This window comes from Balaenoptera ricei, chromosome 7, assembly GCF_028023285.1.
Source record: "Balaenoptera ricei isolate mBalRic1 chromosome 7, mBalRic1.hap2, whole genome shotgun sequence".
NCBI classification, from domain to species: Eukaryota; Metazoa; Chordata; class Mammalia; order Artiodactyla; family Balaenopteridae; genus Balaenoptera; species Balaenoptera ricei.
In genome coordinates, this window is record NC_082645.1 from 54,464,445 (window position 1) to 54,491,218 (window position 26,774).

Below are 26,774 nucleotides of genomic sequence, written 5' to 3' on the forward strand. Positions count from 1 at the left end.
GGCAAAACACTTTGTATATTTTTACTCCTTAGTTTATTTTTTGAATTAGAATCTTTTGTATAACAAGTTAGCCTATTGTTGAGCACATCTGTAAAGTAAGACCAGAATATGTAGATACAGGCATACCTTGTTTTTTTTTAATTGCACTTTGATTTATTGTGCTTTTTACAAATTGAAAGTTTGCAGCCACCCTGTGTTGAGCAAGTCTATTATCACCATTTTTCCAACAGCCTTTAGTCACTTCCTGTCTCTGTGTCACACTTTGGTAATTATCAAAATATTTCAAACATTTTAATTATTATTATATTTGTTATGGTGATCTATGATCAGTGGTCTTTGATGTTACTATTGCAAAAAGATTATGACTCACTGAAGGCTCAGATGCTTCGAATTTTTAGCATTTTTTGGCAATAAAGTAACTTTAAGGTCTGTACATTTTTTAGACATAATACTATTGCACACTTACACTGAAGTATAGTGTAAACACAACTTTTATATGCACTGGGAAACCAAAGAATTCCTGTAACTTACTTTATTGCAGTGGTCTGGAACCAAACCTGAAATATCTTTGAATTATGCTTGTGTTCATTTGATAAATGAAGTTAAAGCTCATCATAGAGATTTGTAAAGTACTTTATTACAGTAGGACACCTTACTTTGAGGAAGTAATCTTCTAAATATCGTGCCTGGTTTCTAAGTCTTTAAGATGGTATACATGGAAGACAATGAAAATTTTCCTAATGAAAATGATAACACTAGAAAATATGCTATATATGTATATATATATATACTCTCTGCACTCTCCATATTTATACATATAAAGAGAGAGAGAGAGGAAGAGAGTTACTCTCTTGAGTATTGAGGCACTGCAAATATGACCACTGTGTGACTAGACTGCATGCTGGCTTGCTTGCTTGTTTTGGTTGACCAGCATCAATCCCCTTTTATTCCAGTAATAGCACCCAAGCTCTGCATTTGAGGAATGTTTCTGTGCCACCACCACAACCCTGACTGTTCATAGGTTTCAAGTAGGATTTCCTCCCTAGTCCAGGATGAGACATTGGCTTAGGAGAAGCCAATCAAAGCACAAAGCATGGCATCACCCTGGACAGCCTGATTACTTCAGAATGAGCATGTGACCCAACTGAAGCCAGTGAGATGTGGTGAGAGTTTTTCTGGGTCTTTGTTCCAATTGGATTTAAATCTGGGAGATTGGGAGGCCAGAGATGCTATAGCATCTTACTACAATGAGGAACGAAAAGCTATCACCATAGAAGTCAGAGCCAAAGGATGCAGTATGACTAGGTGCTGGTAACATCAATTGGGCATGCCTATAGCTAGCCCTAAACAATAAACCTTGACAATGAATTCCCATGTTGCTTTCCTTTCTTTCTTTTTTTTTTCTCCCTTCCTCCCTTCCTCCTTTTCTTTTTCTTTCTTTCTCTTTCTTTCTTTCTTTCTCTCTCTTTCCTTCTTTCTTTCTTTCCTTTTTCTTTCTTTCTTTCTTTCTTTCTTTCTTTCTTTCTTTCTTTCTTTCCTTCTTTCTTTTCTTTCTTCCTCTTTCTTCCTTCCTCTTTCTTTCTTTCTCTTACCTAAGCCACTTTGGGTCATTCTTTTGCTTCTATAACCAAAACAGACATGCTAGAATGAATTTAAAAATTCTTTTTGGCTATATCTTATTCTTGCTTGTTTCAATCAAATACCTTTTCTAATGAAAATGGTGAAGCTAGAAAATATGTAAAAAATATATTGACTTAATAATTATGACTGTTTCTGATTATAATTGATGCCACTTACTGATTTTTATTTAATCTTTATTTTAGGATTTAGTTACATGAGCAGGTGTTTTTATTTTTTGTTTTTGTTTTGTTTATGGCTGAATAAAGCTTACAGATTTTGAGTTTGAATCCTGCCTGTGTGATCTTAGGTAACTTTTCCTAACCTCAGTGTACTTCCTTTCTTCAGTTTTCAAATAAGGATCATGGAAGCCTTTATCTGATGGGGTTACGGGGAGGATGAAATGATACAGTGCATGCAGACTCAGCCCGGTCAGTGACTGGCACATAGTTAGCCTGCAAATCTTAACTATGTTATTAATCTAAGTATTGGCATTTAGTATCTCACTGGCTTTCATTTTTTTTCTGGTTGCTTTTCAGCCACTTAAATTAGAGATAAAATAATATTGGTGTCCCATTAGTTTAGTTTTATTTCTAGGGAAAGATAACTTAGATAGCGCAAAGGCCACCTCTTTGTTGAACAATCAAACCCCTTTATTGGAGTTCAGATACTCTGGGGCTGAGGCTAATGTTAAAGCTCATGTATGTAAGGCTTTCATTAATATAATTGCTGTTTTATGAGTTTTTATTTTTAACCCTTCTTTATTTACTTTCTTTTTACTTTGAATTATTTGTGTCGATTCAATTTGGCTTAGCAAATAAAAAGCATGAATGGAAGCATTATCAATTAACAAAATTAGTAATTCAAACCAGCTAAGTCTTAATGTTCTGTTCTAAGAAAAGCTTGTAGAAGATTAGAGCTCCATTACTGAGAGCTTTGGGCTGCTTCAAACATGCTTCTGTGTGTACACTGAGGGTTTTCTCTTCACAGTTCCCCCGCCCTCTAGTGGTAGTTATAATAATGCCATTTTGTAGTCCCCGCACAGGAAATGCCTGTTCTTACTTCAGTTACCAGAATCCTTTCACAGGAAGTTAGGTGTGGTCTTTGAAGGAGAATTAAAAAAAAAATGAAAAAAAGAAAAAAAGCATGATGGAATTTTAGCTGCAGTCTTCTTGGTGCCAGCTTATCAATCCTAAACTCTGGGTGTAAAAGATTCTGCAGGGGTAATGTTTTAATATTCTTATTATGCTTATTCTCTGTGATGCTTCTTTACCTTTACAGTAGAATCCTTGGGGGAATCTGCAGAGGACCACTTTCATTTTGAAGCTGCTGTCTGCATGTTTTAGCATGTCTCTTCTATTAGAACATCCAGGCATGGCAGGTTCCTCCCTGAAGTGTGCAGGGACCTTCTTCATGCCTATGCCTGTCACTAGGCATAAGGGTCTCTGGGGATGGGAGAGGAAAATGAGGGATGTATTGGAGGCACTGTGATACTGAGAGGGCAGTCTTCTAGCTGCTGGCTGAAAGGTCCTGGTCTACTTCAAAAAAAAAAAATGTGGAAATGGTACAGTAACTTATGTTATTTTAGATTTCCCTGTTTGATCTAGCATATCTGCAGAAATGATCTGGATGTGAATGAATTTTACTTTTAGAAAATGCAACTCATATAATTAAATGGCAATTCTCATTCCTGTAGGGTAAGGGTTAAAATGGATTGATATTTTAAAAAGAAGGAAAAATAGATAAGTGATTGTATATGGATGGCATTCAGGAGTCAAGATTTTGGTTGTATTATTTCAAAAAGCATAGAAACTCTTGCCACTGATTCAGAGATAACGTTTGAAATGATTGGTGTGCTCTCTTGAGCTATATATGTTAGTCCAGTAAAATATGATTAGAATATAGTAAAACTCCATTTATGTTATCACAAAGACAAGCATAATAGGAGTTCATGTAAAAGATAAACTATCTTAAACTTATTATTTTTTTCAAGTCCAAATCTGCTACGTGGATTCTTAAGAAATGGGCACTGTTTGAGAAAATGAGCTATCTCTACAGTATTTCCTAAGGTACTGCAAATTTGTTAATTTAAGAGGCAATTACACTAGCTAGCAGCAGGTTGCTAAACCAGGGGGTCCAAGCTCCAGACCTCTTGACGTGGGTGACTTCCTGCCTGGTTTGGCAGGAGCTGGGTCCCTTCCTGTGCAGCTTCCGAGCAGTTCCAAATGCAATCCGGCATTCCCTGCTCCTTCCCGCTCCCTTGCTTTCAAGCAGTATCTACCTATGTTTCCACAGCCTGGCATTTCAGGATTTCCAGAGCTCTTTACCAGGTGCGTTGATTTTGAATAAGCTCTTTGAGGTGGAAAAGTAGGCCAAAGGGAACATGGAAAAAAATGGAGAGATACATGCAAGATCTTCGCACAGCCCAGGTTCTACAATTTTTGATCATTATTCATCTCTTGTTATGGATCTCGGATATTTTTTTCAGAAGGGATGCTGAAAAAGATGGCTGCCAAAATATTCACACAAGTGAAACAGCAAGCACAAACCAGTATTCTCCATTTCTGAGCTCTGAGTTGGATATTTTCACTTAAAACATTTTGGGAGTGGGAGATTAGATTACCTCATAGACACCTACTGAATGTGAAAGATAGATCTCCATGCAAGCAGATGAATGCATGCAGGAGAATCCCCCGAATGCCAAGTGCAGCTTCCTTAGTAAAATATTACAGATAGCTTGGTTTATATATTTTATCTCAGTATCATGTAATTGGCCACAGTCACATTTTATCCTAATGACAGTTGCTTTTTTTTTTTTTTCCTCTCTCTCTCTCTCTCTCTCTCTCTCTCTCGTTTCCATAGCACTTTCTTATGCAAGGAGCTAAACAGTGATTAAAGGAGCAGGATGAAAAGATGGCACAATCAGTGCTGGTACCGCCAGGACCTGACAGCTTCCGCTTCTTTACCAGGGAATCCCTTGCTGCTATTGAACAACGCATTGCAGAAGAGAAAGCTAAGAGACCCAAACAAGAACGCAAGGATGAAGATGATGAAAATGGCCCAAAGCCAAATAGTGACTTGGAAGCAGGAAAATCCCTTCCATTTATTTATGGAGACATTCCTCCAGAGATGGTGTCAGAGCCCCTGGAGGACCTGGACCCCTACTACATCAATAAGAAAGTGAGTTCTTAGTCAAGTTGCCTTTATTTCCCCTACTTCCTAATTGCTTCCAGGCTAGTGCCAGGGATGTCACGTGAAGAATGTCGCGCCTCCTCCCCTCTGTCTGAAGTATCATTAGGGTACTAGGTGGGCTTGACCATGTAATGGCCCCATTACCCTAGAAGCCTTTTGGAAGCACTCATTTGAACCCATGTCCAGGACAGGGAGAGAACTGAAGGGGCATCCTGCAGTGGGGAAATGAGGAAGGGCAAAAGTCTGTTCACCTTACAGTGTGGTGAAACAGAAAGTTAAGACAAGGAGTATATTTTTTTATGCATTAAAAATAATATTTCCAGGAGTAGTATCCAAATTCCTCTTTACAATATCTAGCTCTACATAAGGTACTTTGATTTTCAGCAGGTTTATTCCTTCACACCATAAACTTTGCCCATTCCATGGCTCCCCCCAGAAGAAATAAAAGCAGGTGGCTTTTAAATGACCAAAAAAGAGTGTGATCAAACAACACCTCTGGAATACCCTGAAGTTCCTCTGAGAAAATTTTTATCTAACTGAAAAAGTAATCAAAGCCTCATTTTTGAGCTCTTTGTGAATTATAATTAGTTTTAAAATACTGATATTAAAACTTGATAAGGATGCTAAGTATTCCTATGGCAGTGACTACAGATTTTCGTTATGTTCTTTAAATCCTCATATCACTTACCAAATTTAGGAGAGTTTATAGGGCTCAGAAAGAGAAAGTTCGTAGCATCATGTCATATGTTGGTAATTAGTATATTATTATATTATTTTATAAGACAATATTTCTAAAAAATTGTCTCACTTTTTTCTTAAAATGGTCTTAATTTTAATACTAAGATTCTAAATTCTGTTTTATGTGTTTGTTTTCTTTTTCAGACGTTTATAGTATTGAATAAAGGGAAAGCAATCTCTCGATTCAGTGCCACCCCTGCCCTGTACATTTTAACTCCCTTCAACCCTATTAGAAAATTAGCTATTAAGATTTTGGTACATTCATATCCTTTTTTCAAATAGTCATTTAATATGATTTTGCTCTTTGACTTACTGAGTTGGGAATTTTTCAGAAATATGCGTGGTTGGCAATGTTATGTGCTCTTTCTTTTTTTTTCCCTCTTACTCAACAGTTAGCATTATTGCAAAATGGGATCATAGGTAAGTGAAACACTTTGCCCCATCTTCCAAGTATTTCTTCTTTCCCTGACTTACTACTTCTTTCTTTCTTCTTTCCTCCTCTGCTCCCTTCTGAATTGCCTACTACATCCAAGACTTCTTCATTAATTTTGACAGTATTACCAGGCTCTCCTTTTATAAGTCTTCAAATTTTACAAGGTTATTTATATAATGGGTAAATTCTGTGAGCTAATTTTCTTCACTGCTTTACATTTGGAAAATATATGCATAATCTGAATTATACAATTTTATATCTTTTTGATCTGAATTTTACTACTTTCTGCTTTTCATTTTAGCATTTGAAAGCTTTGAGTTAGTAAATGTTTATAATTGTGATGGAATACACATTAGCCTTTCAAATGTCACTTTTTTGGGTCACTTGTTCCTATGTTTTATTCAAGTCTCAGGTCCTGCTACAATGATCTCTTTCCCAAGGCTTAATTTCTATTTATCCATATACATCCTCATTTCATGCTTCATTCTCCTCATGAAGTATCTACTTCCTAGAGATGGGATTGATGACACCTTGGTGGGAGATGGTGATTTGATTTACTCCTGAAGGTTAAATAGAGTAGTTGTGAATGAGAAGTTTTATTCCAGGCCAGGGACAGTGATCTGGCTGACAGCCAGCCCTGGAAAAACCAGGGAAGCAAAGGTTTGCAAGACTGGCTGTGCTAGGCAGAGGCATTTACAGGAAGCGCACAGAAGCCTTGGGATGAGGAACTGATATATATCAGGAACCAGAGGTAAGGAAGGGGAAACTGAAAGTTAAGCAAAGTCTCAGGTAGGACAACTTTAAATTTTGTTTCCTAATTAGAAAGAGTCATTGCCTGCAATTTACAACATGGTCAGCCCAGGGCTTGGCTTTAAGGCTTACAAAGTAAAAACTTACTTCCTCTAGCAGGCCCAGAAAATACTTGAATTAGATACGGTAGGGAATTAGAAAAGATAAGGAATTCAAGAGATGGGATAAGCTTGGTACAGGGAAGTCATCTAATTTCTGGGTGGAGGGGCTGTAAAGCATGTCCCCAGACTTGCCTGGCATTGTGGCAAATGATGTCTTTAGAAGCGTGGCATTCTGGAATTCAGTTTCCTTTTAACCTCTAGGTCATTCCTTTTCCACCACCCCACCCCCAGTTTTGCGTAGACATCAACATATTTTAATTTTATACTTTAATTTCATGTTTTAACATTTAATAATTTCTTCTGAGTTTTTTTTAAGCAATAATGATTCCTTACCTCTGTTTTTCAAGTAAGAGAACCCAGTTGTACAGGGAGAAAAAATGCTTTGAGTTAGCTTTAGGAATGAATAATAAAATTGAGATTTAGATTTGAGTCTCTTGAACTATAAATTATGGTCCATTATTATGTTTGAGTATTTATAATCTGGGCACTGAATAAATCTTTCCATAAACTATTTATTATATTTAAAAATAATTGTACATCCCTATGTAATCACAATTTATACATGAAGTTATGTGGAAAATTCAGACTTAGCCCAATGCTCTGTTCATAGTAAATACTGAGAGAGTACATATTGAATAAATAAGTGACAAATGAGTCAAGAGGTTAAATAATTAGATGCAAAACAAGTGAAAAAATGGAAGGTTTGAAGAGGTCAGAAAAATCTATTTTTCTTGAAACTGAATGATGAAATAAAATTAAGAAAGCCCAATGTTAAAGGAAAAGGCAGGATTTTTTGTTGTTTTTGTTGTTGTTTTAAAACTTTTGTGGGGAGATAGTATATTTTTTTGAAAATCTATGATCTCCACTCCAAAAAATTCTGTATTAGGAGACCCAGGAACCCTAACTTAACGCCCTCTGGGAAAAGAGACTTCCAGTGGTAGAGGATGAGAGCAGTTTTAGAAGTTCTGATCAGAGACTCTGGGCATTGAGGACCGAGTTTATGGTGGGGGCTATTAAGGAATCAAGATACAATTTGAATTTGAAGGTTTGCACTTGCTTCCCAGAAAAAAAGAAAACCTCCAAGGGGCAAAGTTGTTAGGAGGCATGCAATGGTGCAAGTTGAAATGTGAAGGCAGCCAGGTAAATCTAAGATTTGCCAAACTGAACGGTTGACTCTCCCAGAACCTTACAAATGGCATATAGTTACAAATTTCTTCCAACGTAGAAAAAGTAGATTCTTAAAAATCTCTGATTGCCTGAATTAAAATATTATATTTCAGATATCTCACCTTGGAGTAGAGACATGAGAAAAGGCAGGTAGACTGATAGACACATTCTTCAGTCTTGTGGTGATAAGGCACATTTGCCTGGAGATCCTAGTAAACTTTGATGTAAATAATACTGTACAGTTTGCAGGTGATTTTCCCAGTGATTTTGTCTTATTCCTCACAACGCAAATCCTAAACTCATATCCTGGTTTTCTGACTTCAAGTGTCTTTTGCTATAAGATAAAAATGCTTGGGGTTGGTAATGGTGGGTTTTAGGCACAGTTAAGGGGTTGTTGTGTATTTATTATCATTAGTTTATAATCCAGAAAATGGCCATTCACAATCAAGAAATTTGTATTTTAAACCTAGATTGGTATCTCTATTTCCAACGAAAATCCTGACTTATTTCTTAAAGAGTTGTTATCTTCATTAGGAGCTGTTGCATATCAAATTAGCTTTGTTTCTTGATTTTGGCAGAAAAATCTTATGCTTACTATATTTTTGTCAGGGTATATTTTGAAAACTGAAAATACTGTTGATGTGCCCATTACCTTGTTTCAATAGTTAAATAAAATATGGTTATATTTTCTAGATAGTAAACAAGTAAAAAATAATCCATATTCCTAAAATTCCCTATCAGAATTTTCAATGTGTTGCATGTCAGTTTTTATTATTTTACTTTAATATGCACACTCTCCTTTACTTTGCATTTGTTACTCATTCATTTGTTCATTTGCAAATATTTATTAAGTACCTACTGTGTGGCAGGTGTTCTTCTAGACACTGGGATGCAACATAGAACCAAATCTAGTCCCTGCTCGCATGTGGTTACATTCATGTGTATGTGTGTGTTTGAGAGGAGAGAGGTAATAAAAATAAATCAGCTAGTGTCAGCTAGTGATAAGCGCTATTAAGAAAAATAATGCAGTGTAAAAAGAGAAGAGTGGCAAGGTCCTGTTTTAAATCATATGATCAGGGAAGTCCTCTCTGAAAAAATAGCATTTGAGTAGAGAACCAAAGGAAGTGAGGGAGTGAGACATGGAAATCTGAGGGGAAAAGGGAATAGCAAATATGAAGGCAAAGGATAAAAGTGGAAGTGTACCTGGTGTGCTCTAGAATCAGCCACGAGCCCAGAGTGCCTGGAGGAGAGTGGGAAAGGCAGAGAGTAGGAGAGGATGAGGTCAATGAGAGTGAAGGTCGGGGCTGAAGTTGTAGGCCGTGGTGAAGACACCAAATTTATGCCGCATGAGATGGGGAGAGATGACTGGAGGGTTTTCAGCAGAAGAGTGTCATCACCTGACTCAAATTTGAGAAAGATCACTCTGGCTGCTGCGTGGAGAATAGACTGCCTGGGGCGAAAGAATGGAAGCAAGAAGATAGATTGGGGGCTTACTGCCATTATGAAGGCAGGGGACGCCGGTGTCTTGGCCTTTGGTGGAAACAATGAGGGTAGCAAATGTCATCAAATTCAGATGTGTTTTTCAGAAGAGCTGACGGGATATGCTGAACAATTGGACGTGGGGTGTGAGGGAATGAGCAGAGCTAAGGAAGACTCCAAGTGTTTAGTCTGGTCAAGAAAGAAAAATGTAGTTACTTGAGCTTGGGACAACATTAGGTGGAGGGATATGCTGGGTAAAATCAGAAGCGTGGATTTGAACATATTTTTTTTTGAGGGGTCTATTAGACATTCAGTGGAGGAGTTGAGAAGTTAAATGGAAATACAAGTCTGGAGTTCAGAAAAGCGTTGGGCTGGAGGTATAACTGAGAGATGTCAGTGTATGGATGGTATTTAAAGTGATGGCAAAGACCTGAAACACTCCAAATCACACAATAATGCAGAACTACCTATCATTCATAAGGGATAGGAAAATAAACAGCTTTTGGTTTCAGAAAACCTGGATTCAAACTCCACCTCTGAGTTTTACTTATTGGCTCCATGACCTTGGGCCAAGTTACTCCAACTGGTTTGAATCTCAGTTTCTCCATCTATAAAATTGCAATCGTTATTTATACATCAGTAATAATAACTACATAAGTACCTGACACCATGACTAGCACTTGGTAGGAACATGATAACTGGTAGCTAGGACAGCTATTGTTGGTAGTAGTAGCTACAATTCTAGGAGCAGCTGCTGCAAGATTAGCAAAGGAACACTCTTATATTGTTTAAGGAATTCCACAAAGAATTCTGTACAAATCTCTACTGTCTTGAGGCTTGATTTTGCAAACAAAATGTTTATACAGCACCAGAGTTAGGAGCTGTTAGTCGACCAAAAAACATAATGTGGTCAGTTCCAGCCTTCTCATTTTGCCGATGAGTTCATTGAAGCCCACACATGTTTAGTCTTTTTCTAAGACTACATTTTATATAAGTGGCAGAGCTAAAACTTCAGGTTAGGCCTTTTGCAATTTCCATCTAACAGAAGAAAACTGATTTCTGAACCCTCAGGTATAAATAATGTACTGGGGGCATTGCCAGTATCTCTGTCTCTGTGTATTTCAAAGGTTATTTTCAGTGGCTCCAACTTACTATTTCATTAAATAGGAAGCAAGCTTTTTAGCTCATCCCAAAATTATATGGTATCTATGTAGAAATTTAAAAATCACGGTTTTCATCTATGTAGAAATCAAAACCCAAAAATTATATAGGTCTAAGGGAAAGGAGGGTGAACAGCTTATGATTTCTATTTTTCCTGCTTTCAATGCTCAAAAGTTATCACATAGTTAGGAATTTGTTAATAACAAAATTAAACAACTCAAGAGTTAACATTATGTGTGTGTCACATATATATGTGACATTTAGTCAATATTTCTGCTGTCTCACAAATATGCACCAATATGTAGAAAGAGGCCTGTCTTACTTTGCTTTGAATTCTCCATTTTTATGTTAGAAAACCTCTTACATAAAACTATCTTCTACCTCTAGTTCATATATATTTTAAGTTGAAAATTCCTCTGCAACTTCTCTGGATATTATGTATTATTACAAAGCCCCTGGACAGAACAAACGATGTCTTCTCCTTAAGAATAACAAAGAAACACCCTACATTTTTATGTTTAATAAACAAATAATTAATAGTAATAAAAATGATTGTATTCTCTAAGAAAAGTATTAGTACTCTTATCTGCATTTACACAAGAAAACTGAGGCTTAAAGAATTAACTTGCTGAAGCCCATGTGTTTGGTAAAGGATGCATCTGATCCCACAGTTCATCACTTTAAAACTCATGCTGCTTCATCCTACCTACATGGATATAGGGGTAGACATCTAGTGTCCATGTCAAAAGTTACATAAACCATTTTCAGTATAAACTTGAAGTCTTTCCTCATAATACACACATAGGAAATATTTTAGACTTGCCAACTGACAAGTTAGTATCAATCAAAAGGTTAACACATTTTTATTAATACCTGGTATAGAGAAATTAATAGATTTAAATATCCTTTTTTTCCTGATATTATGTGAGGTTAATCTACCTCTATTTTATTTTATATACAAAGTCTCTTAAGGAAATACTATTCTAGGATTCATTGTTCTTTCGAAAAATGTACTTTAGTTGATGTCATGGAATATATATTTAGAAAATAAATATATGCATTTTGTTACTAGTTCTAACTCCTTGAAATCTGCCTTGACATGGAGTTTCTATACTTTTTCAATGTATGGTATCACCAATACCATGTCTACATTTTTTTTCATATTTGTATATTTGTTATCATTATCTGAAACCCTACTATTTCAGTCACTCACCAAACTCCAAGAATCTTAAAGATATGTGACTGATAAAATAAATTTATAGTGATTTTAAAAAATAATGGATTTTGAAACTCTCTATTTAGAGATTTTCTATTAAACGAAAAGCATAAAAACCTGACTCTAGTTATCTCTTATTTGGTTTAAAAGCAAAATAGTTTTATTTGCTTTCCTTTCTGAGCATCTGTCAGGATCTTTAACTTAAGCATATTTTTTATTATTAAAATGATAGTCATACAATGTGAAAAACACGAGTTTGAATGTAATGATTTATTAATTTTGACTTACTGGGTAATATTCACTCTATTATTTATTAATATTTGAATATATATTTTACATTATTATATATACTTAATTTTTATCATTATAAGGAGTAAATATTTTTAAGGGTCATAAAACCATGGCTCAGTCTGTTGTGTGACATAAATCTCATGAGGCTATTAATTTCCACTTTATATTTATCCAGTGTTCTCTCTTTCAAAAAAAGTGTAGAAACTTGTGAACTTGATATATGTGAAAACAAATTTCATGCTGTATTTCTGATCCATATTAATAAATATATCATTAAAAAGGGAAAATTTACTTCACTTAGTAATAAACAATCTTCCGAACTGACATCATTCAATAGCCAACGGACACTGCAAAATGGCAAGGGTATGGTGGTGAACAATATAGACATGGCCCTCATAAAGTTGACTGCCTAGTAGAAAAAAAAATCAGTGTTAAAATTAGTCATTGGAGGAATGGTATCAGGTGCTACAAGTATATATTACTGATAGACCTAATCAGGAAATATGCTATTGTGCACAGCATTTTACTGAAAATAACTTTTAATCTGAGTGCTGGAGAAAAAGTTGGAATTGGCTAGGTGAAGTAGAGAGCATGTCCAGGGAAAAGAGGTGATATTTGCTAAGATCCTGACTTGAACAAGAGCTTATTTAATTCCATGACCTAGAACAATTGCAATAATATTGGACTGGGGAGAGTGGAATGAAGAGTAAAGAAGCTGAAATTGGAGAAGTAGAGAGGAGTTAGACCTCCTATTGTAAGATATTTGATCGCCGTCCTAAGGTAGTGGAAAGCTATTGAAATTACATTTACAAAGGTCATTTGGTACAGTATGCAGAAAGGATTGAAAGGAGTCAAACATGGATTCAGAGAGACCAGTTTAGATGAAATTGCGGTAATCTAGGTTAGATTTGATGGACACCTGGGCTGTGTAGTGATATGAGGATTGGGGAAAAAGGTCACTGAATCCAGGCATAGCAGGTAGAATTGACAATATATGGTGTTAAGTTGAATGTGGAGGTTTAGGGAAGAGAAAAATGCAAGATCGCTCCTAGGTTCCTGGCTGGATCGTGAGCCATTTTCTGTGAAACAGAGATGTCAAAGGGGCAGTATTTGAGAGGAGCAGAGGGATAGGATGAAAAGATTTTTAGTTTAGTTTTAGAACTGAAAAAATTTGAAGTGTCAATGAGATGAGTAAACATAAGTGCAGATGTAATATGTACAATTGGGTACCATGGACAGTTGAGTTCAGAAGAGAGGGCTAGTCTGGAGAGAAATATTTGAGATCAGTGGGCATGTAAATGTACTTGGAGCTATGTATGTTGATGAGCTTTACTAGGATAAATATAGCAGGAGAGGGAAAAATGGCTTGGATATCTGATGTCCTTTTCAAAAAGGGAAATATAACATTTCAAAGGATACAAAAAAATTGTCCATGAGACATGAAAAATCAAGGGATTGGGACTTCATGAAAGCAAAAATAAGAGAACATAATGAAAGGGGGAAGAATCATGCTTGTCAAATGCTGCTGAGAGAGCAAGTCAAATAAGAACTCAAAATTATCCTTTTGTTTTCCGGGCAGAACATGAAGATGTTTGTCATATTTAGAAAGAAAACTGGTAGGCTAGGGATGTGATAGATAAATGAGGGAAAGTAAAGATAAACATCTCTTCCAAGAAGTTTGGCTGTGAAATGGAAAAAAGAAGTAGCTAGTAGTAAGTAGTTAGAGGATTGTGGGTTATAGGAAAGTATTTTCTTTTTTTCCTCCAAGATAAGAGAGACTTCAGCAAGTTAGTGCTGATAGGAAGAGGTGGATAGAGTGGGAAGTGTTAAAGATAAGAGAAGGAAGAGATTAGAGATTTCTGAAGTGTTCTGGAAAGGTGGAAGGTGTCCAGAGTATGAGTAGAGGGATTGAAAACTCCCCCCATTGAAACAAGAAGGAGGAAAGGATCTTAATACAGAGAGGTTTGTCAATTTGGGGGTGGGAAGTAAAGATATGGCATTCTGATCCTATCTCTTCTCTCAGTGAAGTAGGAAATAAGGTCATGGGTTTGAAATGGGGAGGGAAGGAAGAAGATTGGAGAACAGAGAAGAGTGGAGAATATTTGGAATTGTCTTTGCAGAGTAGGAGGTGCAGTGAAGTGGAGAAATATTTAGACTGTGTTGAGTGTGGGTGAGGCTGGGAACCATGTATTTTGAATGGCGCCAACCGACCAAGGGGAGTCATTTTCTCCAGTAGAGCCTAGCAGCCTAACAGACACAGAGGATCCTCTAGTTTTATATACTAATAGCAAGTCATCTTTAATTTTGTCTTACTTTTTGTTTCTTTTTAGTAATAAAGGAAAAATGTTTCTTCTTTGAAATGGTGTTTTTCTGTGTTCTCTAGGTTGTAGTGCCCTCATGTGGCTGGTCCACATCATTCACTTATGACTGTTTTCATGTGGATGCATTTTAACAAGCTGAGAATTAAGCATGTGCCTTGCATCACTGCCAGTCAAAATGAAAAATCAATGATTGCTTTGACTAAAGTCAGTTGCGGGTGCAAAGAAGCTTCCTTTATAGATTAACACATAATGCATAACACAACATATAGATAACACAACACTATTCTATTTTACTACACTTAAAATCGTGCTGATATTTTGCTATGTGTAAGTAATGTGAAGATTTATAATAAAAATAAAGAGTGAGAAGTGATATTAATAGCATTTATTCACTGGAATTTTTATAAAGTTTCTAAATCTATATTGATAAAGCTCTTGTTTTGCATAAGTACAGCTGAATCCTTCTTGTGCTTTTTATTAACTATGAAAGAAAGTTATTTCAAGTATTACTACTGAATGTTTTCTTAAGGAGCTTTTGTTGCTGTTTTTCAGTATAAAGGAGAGTGAACTGCATTGGCTATGTCTACACAGGCAAAGTGGGGTAGAGTGAAACAAACCACATTTTTGTTATAAGTAGTGTTCTCTATGATTTAGGAAATTAAGAAAGTAATTTATTGAGTATCTACCATGTACAAGGCACATTAAGTTGTAGGAGGTTTAATATATTTTAACTAATTTGATCCTGACAGCAATCCTGTGAAATGGTTATTCTTTCTCCCTTTTATAGCAAAGTGAACCAAGGCTTAGGGAAATTATTAAGTAATTTGGCCACAGTTACAAACCCAAGAAATGTCAGTACTAACACCAGCCATCTTCTCTTACTATTCAGAATTTAATGAGCAATCACTGTATATTATATACTCCACTTATGAAGAATTTTATTGAAGATATTCCACTCAGGTGACCCTTAGGATGGAGTTATAATGCATTCAGTTACAGTCGGCCCTCCTCATCCACGGGTTTCATATCCATGGGTTCTACATTTGCAGATTCAACCAACAGTAGGTGGTGTACAGTGTTCAGGATCCATGGTTCCTTGAACCTGAGGATGCAGAAACCACGGATACAGAGGGCCCACTATGGGACTTGAGCATCTGTGGAATCTGGTATCTGCTGCAGGTCCTGGAACCAATCCCCCATGCATACTGTGGGACGACTGTAATTACTGGAATTCTCTTGTTGAATTTTTGTCAGAGTCTTCATACATGCTGAGCTTGCACTTCAGTCATTGAGTCTGTCATTAAAGAAAGAAAAAAACTTAAATTGGTAAATTATTTACCAATGAGCTAATTTCTTTTCATTTAATCTTTTTCATTGCTAAAATCACATAAGTAGCCTCCAAATAATTGATGGCTTGGCCTGACATGACTTGGTTATGGAGTTGTTAAAATTACAGAAATGGAAAAAGCAAACTCAATAATAAAATAATAAGGGCATAAAAGTTCTAAACTTCATGGTGGTGAAAGACATAATGGTGTATGAAAGTGAAATTTTCCACTGAATTTTGTCTTCCTTGACGGTATTCTTCTACTTTATTCAATGTGCTCATTATGTGCACTATTCTTACCAACTGTGTATTTATGACCATGAGTAATCCTCCAGACTGGACAAAGAATGTGGAGTAAGTAGAAGATTTAAAAAAAAAATCTTGCAATATTGTTGTCCCTTTATGTGCATTTAACATCTTGAGACCTCATCAGTTTCTTTAGCAAGTCTTAGTAGCTACTACAAACCAGTTAGACAGTGATTCAAGTTCATTTCAACCACTGATTTTCTGTAGGACAAAGCTTGCACTGGCTCATTAAGTTGCTCCAATTACTGCACTGATTTGACTGCCAATATTTGTAGCTCTTTATCTTCCTTATGAGTCTCACACTCTTTCAAAGGTCATCAGTGATTACTAATATCTGATGATAAAAATTATACCCAGTTTGTATGTTCTTTTCCTCATGGCTATCACCTTTCTATGTTTTATTAGTATATATTTCATGGCTGTTAATGATGCACATTTTATTAAACAAAAAATCTTCATTTATTTTTGTTAATAACTATTTCCTTAAATTAGACCAAAACTAGTGTATTTCGGGTAATATCTTCATATAGAACCATATTATTTGGGCCTTCAAATGAATTAATGTAGCAAGTACAATACTCATTTATAGTCAATGAGAATGTCTTTCAGAATGTAATGTTTCTTCCTTAAGTACTACCTAAGGTCTACATTATAGGGAGACCAATATAGAACTATATGGAAGCCTCTAATTTGTATTTGTGGTTTTTCTCCTTTAAGACATGTACATGTAAATTACCTACTAGATCTTTAATGTGGGCTTGGCTATTTTCTCTCAGGTACACCTTTACAGGAATTTACACTTTTGAATCACTTATAAAAATACTTGCAAGGGGCTTTTGTTTAGAAGATTTCACATTTCTACGGGATCCATGGAATTGGTTGGATTTCACAGTCATTACTTTTGCGTAAGTATCTTAATACATTTTCTATCCGGGAAGAGTAAATCATTAGTGGGAGCCTACACTGTATTTCTCCTTGGTGGTTTCCCTTAACAGATCAAGCATTTTTCTTGGTTATTATGTGAATTTAGGATATTTTTCTTCCAATCAGATTGTGCACTTTGGAGAAATTAGGGACTATCATAGTAAATTACATGGCTTTGATTTCAATTAGTGCTGTAGAGCAATAAAATAAGTTACCCAAGTAACAGAGATTATGATTGATGACAATGCCATTTTTCTCTTAATTGGGAAATCTGATGACAACACTCATTGAAGTTGAAAGATCTTGATGAAAGACCAACTTAGACTTAGATTTCCCTAAATTCTGAATAACTCTGATTTAATTCTACAGGTATGTAACAGAATTTGTAAACCTAGGCAATGTTTCAGCTCTTCGAACTTTCAGAGTCTTGAGAGCTTTGAAAACTATTTCTGTAATTCCAGGTAAGAAGAAACTGGTATAAGGTGGTAGGCCCCTTATATCTCCAACTGTTTCTTGTGTTCTGTTATTGTGTTTGTGTGTGAACTCCCTATTACAGATATGTGACAGAGTTTGTGGACCTGGGCAATGTCTCAGCGTTGAGAACATTCAGAGTTCTCCGAGCACTGAAAACAATTTCAGTCATTCCAGGTGAGAGCTAGGTTAAACACCGAGGCTGACTTTAGCAGCATTGGTGCTACAATCACAGCTTTTGTGCGTAAGCCTTGTTGCTTCTCACCTATTGCAAATAAATTTGTAAAAAAGCAAGAATCAGTACATCATATTTTGGGTGGATTTGATTCTTTGCTTTTACTAGTTGCTTTCTTTAAAATGATCTGTTCTAAATCAGCCTTTGAGTTTAACAAGTTTTTGCATGAGGCATTTGCAGTAACAGGCTACGTGGTTTGCGTCCTGTAACATCAAGCTTTCTGCATAGAAGCTAAACTGTAAGGCATTCAAACTGCTGCAGATTTGACCAGTTAGGTCTAAAATTGGTAATTTTCTTAACTTCAGATAAATGAAAGAGCAAGGGATAGCATGAGTGCTGCATGGGGCTCATTTTTCAGATGTCTTCCTTTTTTAACCCATACTCAAGCTTGCAGAATTCACAAGTATATAACCTCGTAATTCAGTGGCTTCAAGATTTCTTACTACTTTATTCATATAGATTTTTATAAAATCAATAAGAGGTTAGGGAGTAAGACATCTGCAAATAAAGGCAAAAATTTTATACAAGGTTGATGTTTAAGCATGAATAACAAAACCATTTCTTCTGCTCTAAGGAGTATTTGGAAATACACTTTTGGTTTATTTCCATTCACGGTTTTCTAATGAACATACAAATTCTGCTTTCATTCATTTTCACCAGCTAGCAGGCTTTTCATGAAAATGTTATTCAGTCACAAACATTAAACTAATATTGTTGGCATTCTGCATGACATCTTTATTTTCCAGGACAAGCTCATGATGTTTTTGTCTGTGAAGTAGCTGTCGAATAGTATATTTAAATTCCTCCCTTTGATTTTACGTGTAGGCCTGAAGACCATCGTGGGCGCCCTAATCCAGTCGGTGAAGAAGCTCTCAGATGTAATGATCCTGACTGTGTTCTGTCTGAGCGTGTTTGCACTAATAGGATTACAGCTGTTTATGGGCAACCTGCGAAACAAATGTTTGCAATGGCCCCCAGATAATTCTTCCTTTGAAATAAACATCACTTCCTTCTTTAATAACTCATTGGATGGGAATGGTACCACTTTCAATAGGACAGTGAGCATGTTTAACTGGGATGAATATATTGAAGATAAAAGTAAGATATACTCTTTTAACCATTAAGCTGTTTAGTCCTTTAAATATTAAAAATATATATATAGTGAAAATTGTCTCAATTTTGATGTGAACCAAATTACTTAGACCAATTTAAGATAGTATATATGATACAGAAATCAAATGGTATCTTACTCCTTTTTCCTTATCTTTCAATCAACGTGATAAAAGTTACCATTTGAAGATGTGTTCTTTTCCTAAACCAGTCTTGACAGCAATACAATATAATGCTTTATAAACAATAATATTTATTTGTTAGGGATTGATCAGGAGTTTTCAGTCATCTTAATAAATAAATCAGTAGTTTGGACTATTCAATGTATTTTGCTGAAATGGATTATTAAGAAGACTGAGGAGAAATAATCTGCCCCTATTTGGTTTGACTCAATATATGTATTGAGTGCATATGATGTATCTGGAAATGGAGAAACTAAGATGAAATCTGAATTTGTGTACTCATCAGAAAGTTAAGCAACCTCAGTCCAGCAAGTTACTTATTGATGAGAAAGTGTAAACTCAAAACCTACCTTTATAATATTCTTATTCCAGTTTATCTCTTTGGTATCAATCATTGTGTTAGAGTTGTTTATCAATACAGTTTGATTTTATTTTAGAGATGGACATCAGAGTATACTTATGATATGCTTTAGTATAATTTCTTATCATTGAAGCCAGCCCCTCTGTCATTGGAATGTCCAAGTCCCTCCCTCTCCTTATGCAATTAGCTAGCCAATTTCCATTGATCTCTTGATTATCCATACTCCATTGGGATACTTAGTCCGAGGTATCCTTCATGGTTTTTAGAACCATGTGAAATTTTATCACTTCTCACATTATATTAATGTTTTAAGAATTAGTATTCTCATGAAGATTTTTACTGAAGAGATTAAGGTTCTTTGGACAAGTGAATAAATAAAACAAATGATTTCATTATTTATGAAATTTCCCATTTATTAATGTTATAATAACAGCACAGTGACAATCTTTGCACATAAATCTTTTCTCTATTTCTGATTGTTTCCTTCAGATAGATTTCTATTAGTAGAATTTTGGGGGGTTAAAGGGTATGATGAGATTAAGGCTAGGGAGACATAGTGTCATATTGCTCTCCAAAGAGGTCAGACCACTATATACCTCCTACAGCAGTGGCCATCTTACTGAATTCTCATTAATATTGATTATTACCATATTTTAACATCTTCTGATGGAAGGAAAAGTGTATCCTCTTTTTAATTATTAATGTGGTAGAATCTATAATTGTTTATTAGTATCATTAGCAAGTTATATATTTAATGTAATGTGAATTATCTGTTGACATTTTTACCTGTTATTCTATCAGGTGATAGTATATTTTGGGAATTCATAAGATCTCTATAATTTATCAAGTATGTTAACATTTTGTCTTTTTTTGGCGAATATATTCTCCAGCTTGTTTTTTCTTCTTATTGTTTGTTTTTGGTCCCTAAGTGATTCTGATTTTTAGGCCATCAAGTCATCAAATTTGTTTTCTTTTTTTCTATATTTAAGATTATAAAATGCTTCTGGATTCAGAAATAATAAAAATTTTCACCTAGATATTCTGCATATAAAACAGCCACCTGTATATTCTGCATATAAAACAGCCACCTGTATATTCTGCATATAAAACAGCCACCTGTATATTCTAGATTGAAAAGAAAACCTACATATTTTTATATTATATTAATGGACTTGTCTTTAAATCTTTAATCTCTAAACATCTAGAATGATTTTTTGATATATGTTATGAGGTAAGGATCTAAAATTTTTTGTGAGATTATGACCCAGATTGACCTACATAATATATTAGGGTATTCCTTGAATATAGGCTTTTAAGTATTCCTGAAAACTATAGTAAAATTTTTTTGTGGGGGTTATGTGTGTGTTTTTTTAATGTATATGTGTCTGTGTGTTTTTGTATGTGAATATGTAAATATGTATGTTTATATATGTGTATGTTTCCTGAGATCATCTTTGCAACTTATTAAATTTATATATAAGGTATTCCTTAAGAATAAAAAATAGGTATACTTAGAAAATACGTATCTCCAAAGAAGGAAGTTTATCTTGAAAGACAGTATTCAAGCCAAAACTCAAAGCAAACCACTTACTTACAGTATCATGGAAAGAGCAAACAGCTCAGTCCACTTTTCACAAGAAATTAGGTTAAAATTGGTAGGGAAAACAAAGGTCTGAATCTAGTTTGGGTCCAGGCAAAGCGTAGTTGTAAAATAAAATGTTATTTCATGGCAGCATTTAGAAGCAACAAGGCTTTCCTATCTCTCACTTTTTGTGCCAAACAGCCTTAATTTGACAGCTATTTTTTGAATTATCCCAGGCAATTTGAGTTTATATTTGCAGTAAATGCTGATAGAGAATGCTATAATAGTTATTCCTTACCAAAAAATTTCTTTTTAAATCAATTTTCTAAACATTTGTTTAATCAAAAATGTTTTTTGATATTTGTTTAATATTCAATTATTATTAAAATATTTTCATTTAGCCCTATACATATTTATTATTTTATCAATTTCATTATGGTTTAAAAAAAGGTAAGCTTTGTTACCTAGGCACAATGGCTGAAGTGTTTTAAGGGTTTTTTTTTTAATGATTCTTTCTATTCTTCGCTCTTTTAAATAGGTCACTTCTATTTTTTGGAAGGGCAAAATGATGCTCTGCTTTGTGGCAACAGCTCAGATGCAGGGTAAGTGATGTTTTGTGTTGAGTCTCAGTCCACACTGCTCCGTCGGCCTTAATAACCTGCTACCTTCCACCCATCCAGCCCCCGCTTGCTCCTCATTCAAAGCCCTCCATAAATTCCACTTCACGCTGACTCTAAAAATAGCTAGGATAAGTGTGGATTCTCACCTCCTTCACACACTCACTCATACGCAGCAATTATTTTTCCATACTAGGTCACAGCTAATCTTGCAAATTAGTTCAACGGAAAATATAGGGAAAAGCAGTACATATACATAAGAAGCTTAAGTTAATAGAATTCATAAGCATGTTCTTTTATAAGTGTGATATTCTATATAAGCTAATGTGGTCTCCATGGCATAAAATGTAAGATATCTGAAGATAATGTCAATATCTGAGGTGTGGTGAGTACATGTTTAGCATATTTTAGCAAAGCGGTTAACAGCATAGACTGGAGAGTTTACATGAATTCAAACCCAGACTTCACCATATAACGTCACCTCTCCTTGCCTTGATTTCCCCATGTGATAAATAGGAATAATTATAGGGTGGCTGTGAGAATTAAATGGATTAATGAATGTTTAGCTATTACAGCATTCAATAAGTACTTTTAATTATTATGATTGGCATCATGTGAATGCTTGTTATTAAGAAGTATTGTACCTGGAGCTAAAGCAAGGAGGAAAATTCAGAGAAATAGTTACCTTTCTCTAGTTGACAAGATTTTAGAATCATAGACAGAAATCTAATGTTCTTTCTGTGGAAGATGATATTGTGGACATTAGTAGCTAATACCTGTAGCAAAATTCCCAATGGTATCAGCATCAGGCTTTGCATTTGGCTCATGTGATAAAGATTGTGCTGCCTTTATCTCCAGATCTTAGTGATAAGTAAAACAGACTGATTTTAACTCTTTGTCTGTACTATACTAAATGTTTTACATATGATATCCTATTCAATGATTGTAAGTTTGGGAGGCAGGTTCTGTTATTAGCCCTTTCTTACATATGAGGTTCTCCAAGACTAGCAAGTGTGGGAAACTTGCCCAAGGCCTCGCAGCCCAGAAGTGTCAGGCACAGTATTGAGGCCAGGTCAGCTTGATCATTAAGGTCATACTATGAAACCTTCACTCTGCAGACTCATTCATTCCTCTCAATGTGCCCCCACCATCTTTTCTTTAGCCCTCATGCCTACCTCCACATTCAACACACTTCTGCCTCTAGATGTCTTCAGTGAAAATCAAATTTTTCCCTGTAGACTTATTTTTCTGTTCATGTTCACAAATCCCAGAAGATAGTAATCATGATATGATTGCTTTTATGTGGAGACATGATAAATATAATAATGACAATCATGAATCACAGAGGAATCCACAAATAGACTTAGCAGATTCTGTTGTTACGTAAATCAGTCCACTTAAGTGCTGGGTTGAGCACTGGCTAAAGTGAGAGAAATCTGCTTTCCCTGGTGTCTCATAAAATGGATATTGGCGTCTATAAAAACAGGAAAGCCAGCCATCCAACTTATAGTTACTGACTTCCTCTCTTTCCTTTAACCTAATAACAGCCAGTGTCCAGAAGGATACATCTGTGTGAAGGCTGGTAGAAACCCCAACTATGGCTACACAAGCTTCGACACCTTTAGCTGGGCTTTCTTGTCCTTATTCCGTCTTATGACTCAAGACTTCTGGGAAAACCTTTATCAACTGGTGAGAACAGATAAAATGATTCTTCTGGGAAGCATGAAATACTGAGATCAAGAGAATTGCTATAGTATACTTTATTACTTAGAGTGTGAGCTCATAACATCCTGTATAAAATTTAATAAAATATCTCTTCCATTTTTGCAGACATTACGTGCTGCTGGGAAAACATACATGATATTTTTTGTGCTAGTCATTTTCTTGGGCTCATTCTACCTTATAAATTTAATCCTGGCTGTGGTGGCCATGGCCTATGAGGAACAGAATCAGGCAACGCTGGAAGAGGCTGAACAGAAAGAAGCTGAATTTCAGCAGATGCTTGAACAATTAAAAAAGCAACAAGAAGAAGCTCAGGTATAGTAGCAAGCATCGAGCCTTTTTGTGTTTGTTTATCTCAGCTCTCTGACCACACTGTCGAGATCAGAGTCATTTAACGCACAAAATCAGCAGTGGTAATTGATATTCGAAACAAGTCATATGTATTTGGTAAGTGTTAGGAGCCTGTTTGGTTATTAGGAGATTATTATTTTATTTTGATGATTACTTACTGTCAGTAGTAATGGCATCCAAACATGACGAATTATAATGACTTTGTTGACATTTTTTTCTCCCTTGTGACCCTTTATTCACTCAAGCTCACAAAGTAGTTATACCTACATGCCTTCAGTCGAAGTATTTTCTTAATCTTCTGAGGAAGCAGAATTCAGTTATAATTGCCTCTTCGTTAGCGTTGCTAGAGGTGGGAAAGGTCAGAAAACCAGGGTCAAACTGAGAAGATTATTTCATAGAGTCTGGAAGAAAGACAAAGACCTATTTAATATTTATTTTCTATTTCAAGTGTTTAAATGCAAGTTTGTGGATCGCATAAGGAAAACACTGGTACATAAACATACTAAATCATTACATTCTTTGCCTACTACTCTGTAAATCCTGTAATTTGGCCTGATGAGGCTTCAAAATAAGGCAAGAATTTCTCTAGTTATATTTGTTTGACTTAATGTCATTAATCCAATTGCCTATATTCGTCTTTTCTTGATGTAGAGTACAGTTCCCTTTTAACACGGAATATCCTAAATATCAATATGTAATAAAGATCAGATAAATAAAATATACTGGGCTAGCAGCAACAATACTGAGCACTTTATCTTTCCAATAACTGAACTGTTGAAATTTACAATATCAATATGTAATAAAGATCAGATAAATAAAATATACTGGCGTAGCAGGAACAACATTGAGCACTTTTTCTTTCTAATAACTGTACTGTTGAAATTTACAAATTCATTCAGATGCCATGATCTGGGATTTTCTTATATACAATCTATAATCTGCTTTTGTTGTGCATTTCTTAGTGAAATAATCATTTTAAGTCAAAGAGAAAAAAAGGTTTATTGAAACAAAATACTTGACTGGATTAAATTTAATAATTTAGACTGGCACTAAAAGTCATTGTCATGTGGAAGTGTGGTGGATCAGGTTAAAATAGGAAACCTTTAGTTCTTAAATTCTTTCCTTCTTATGATATTGTTTAAATCACAGAAAAAAATCATTATGACATTTGAGTATCTTATTCATCTTATTAGATAATTAGAAAGTGTAGTGTGAGGCTACAGGTTGAAGATCTTCATTGAAGTCACATGTATCATCTTCCCCTTTTCTGTTCATTTTAATTCTTTAATCGGTCTAACGACAATGCATTGTTTTCCAGATACATACTAGAATGGAGAATCATTTTTCAAAATCACATATTCATGATACCAAAGATAAAGTAAGCAGTAACATAGAGTTTTTCAAAGTGTATATGCAACTACCATCTCCCTTGAACCCTTCTAGGCAGCAGCTGCAGCAGCATCTGCTGAATCAAGAGACTTCAGTGGTGCTGGTGGGATAGGGGTTTTCTCAGAAAGTTCTTCAGTAGCATCAAAGTTGAGCTCCAAGAGTGAAAAAGAGCTGAAAAACAGACGGAAGAAAAAGAAACAGAAAGAACAGTCTGGAGAAGAAGAGAAGGAAGATGGGGTCCGCAAATCTGAATCTGAAGACAGCATAAGAAGAAAAGGTTTCCGTTTTTCCTTAGAAGGAAGCAGGCTGACATATGAAAAGAGGTTTTCCTCTCCACACCAGGTAAAAATATTAGATTATATAAATTGCGTTGTCATAACAAACACAATTTTTTTAAGATATGCCAGAATTTGGTTAGATAAAACTGCCTTCTTCCTGGATGGCACAATGCGTTCAGAATGGTGACGATCATTGAGTGTTTTGGTTATCACCTCAAGGAATTTGTGAGTTTTACAACTTTTTGGAATTCAGGAGAACATTTTTAGAGCATAGATCCCACTGGGCTTGGGAAGGCTTGTGATTCTGAGACTCCTCAGGGCAATTTTCTACATGAGGAATCATCAGCAGATTGTTACTGTCCCTTCTTAGCTGTGGTGCCTGGACCCAGTGAATTGTAGGTTTTCTGAGTGACAGGTTCCTAGAAGTGAAGAGTGGATTCTCTCAGACCATCTGTGCAGTTGTTCCCATGCACGTGCGAACTTCTTATGAGGAGTGTATTCTTCATGTCCTTGTTTCAAGGGAAACCGAAGCAAAATTTTTCTAAAAATGTAATCAAACATTTTAGGTAGACGTGCACTGAAGAAGATTTATGACGCTAAATAAACAGTTGTGCTTAATTGCTCTTGATTATCTGTGTCTCATGTTTAAGGAGACTTGCATGAAAAGAATACCTTGACTCACATAGTGCAGAAAATGATATCTAGATGCTTCTGGCTTATGTACCAACACAAGCTGCTGAAACTTTGAAATTTAGGATCCTTAATTGTCTTTGAAATTACCAAGAGAATTACCAGAAATACAGTTTTTCAGTAGTGAAAGCTTAATATCCATACAGTTAACAGTCACAATTTGAACAACACCGATAACAGTGATAATAGCTAACACCTATGTGGTGCATTGCTACTTGAAGCCACTCACTACAGCCCTAGGGTGGTACTATAATCTTCATCCCCAATCTGCAGATGTGAAGACAGGGGAAGGCTGGTATTCTTCGCTGAGTGCCTGTTTTGTGCTTGGCATTCTTCTTATTCTACCATAATTAATGTTAACAGCCCTGCATAGCACTACTTTCACTATTTTTTAGGCTCAGTGAAGTTAAATAATTGCCCAATGTCATCTGGTTATTAAAGGTTGAAGCGGCATTCAGATTTGGCCTGACACTGATACCCTTGAACTTTCCACTGTATCAGGCTGACTAGAAAGAATATCTTAAAAAAAAAAATCTTTTTTTTTCCCTGGCGGTCCAGTGGTTAAGACTTCACCTTCCAATGCAGCGGGGTGCAGGTCCGATCCCTGGTCAGGGAACTAAGACACCGCATGCCATGTGGCATGGCCAAAAATTTTTTTAAAAATAATAATAATAATAAAAGAAATAAAAATATTTTAAAAAAT

General features: G+C 35.5%; 1 protein-coding gene across 11 annotated transcripts in view; it reads left to right on the forward strand.

Moving 5' to 3' along the window:
* The first annotated feature begins 4,530 nt into the window (after positions 1–4,530).
* Positions 4,531–26,774, forward strand: part of LOC132368520 (sodium channel protein type 2 subunit alpha) — a 90,002-nt gene continuing 67,758 nt past the window's right edge. For 5 of the 11 annotated variants that reach the window (XM_059927194.1, XM_059927193.1, XM_059927199.1 and 2 more), the window contains exons 1-10: positions 4,531–4,797; positions 5,692–5,810; positions 16,118–16,207; positions 16,936–17,064; positions 17,640–17,731; positions 18,615–18,887; positions 21,563–21,626; positions 23,189–23,330; positions 23,472–23,678; positions 25,158–25,445. In XM_059927194.1, the coding sequence (XP_059783177.1) occupies positions 4,531–4,797; positions 5,692–5,810; positions 16,118–16,207; positions 16,936–17,064; positions 17,640–17,731; positions 18,615–18,887; positions 21,563–21,626; positions 23,189–23,330; positions 23,472–23,678; positions 25,158–25,445 (1,671 nt within the window). Of the gene's footprint in view, positions 4,798–5,691; positions 5,811–16,117; positions 16,208–16,935; positions 17,065–17,452; positions 17,545–17,639; positions 17,732–18,614; positions 18,888–21,562; positions 21,627–23,188; positions 23,331–23,471; positions 23,679–25,157; positions 25,446–26,774 lie in introns of all 11 variants that reach the window. The other 6 variants (XM_059927195.1, XM_059927200.1, XM_059927203.1 and 3 more) reach the window with 3 other exon arrangements.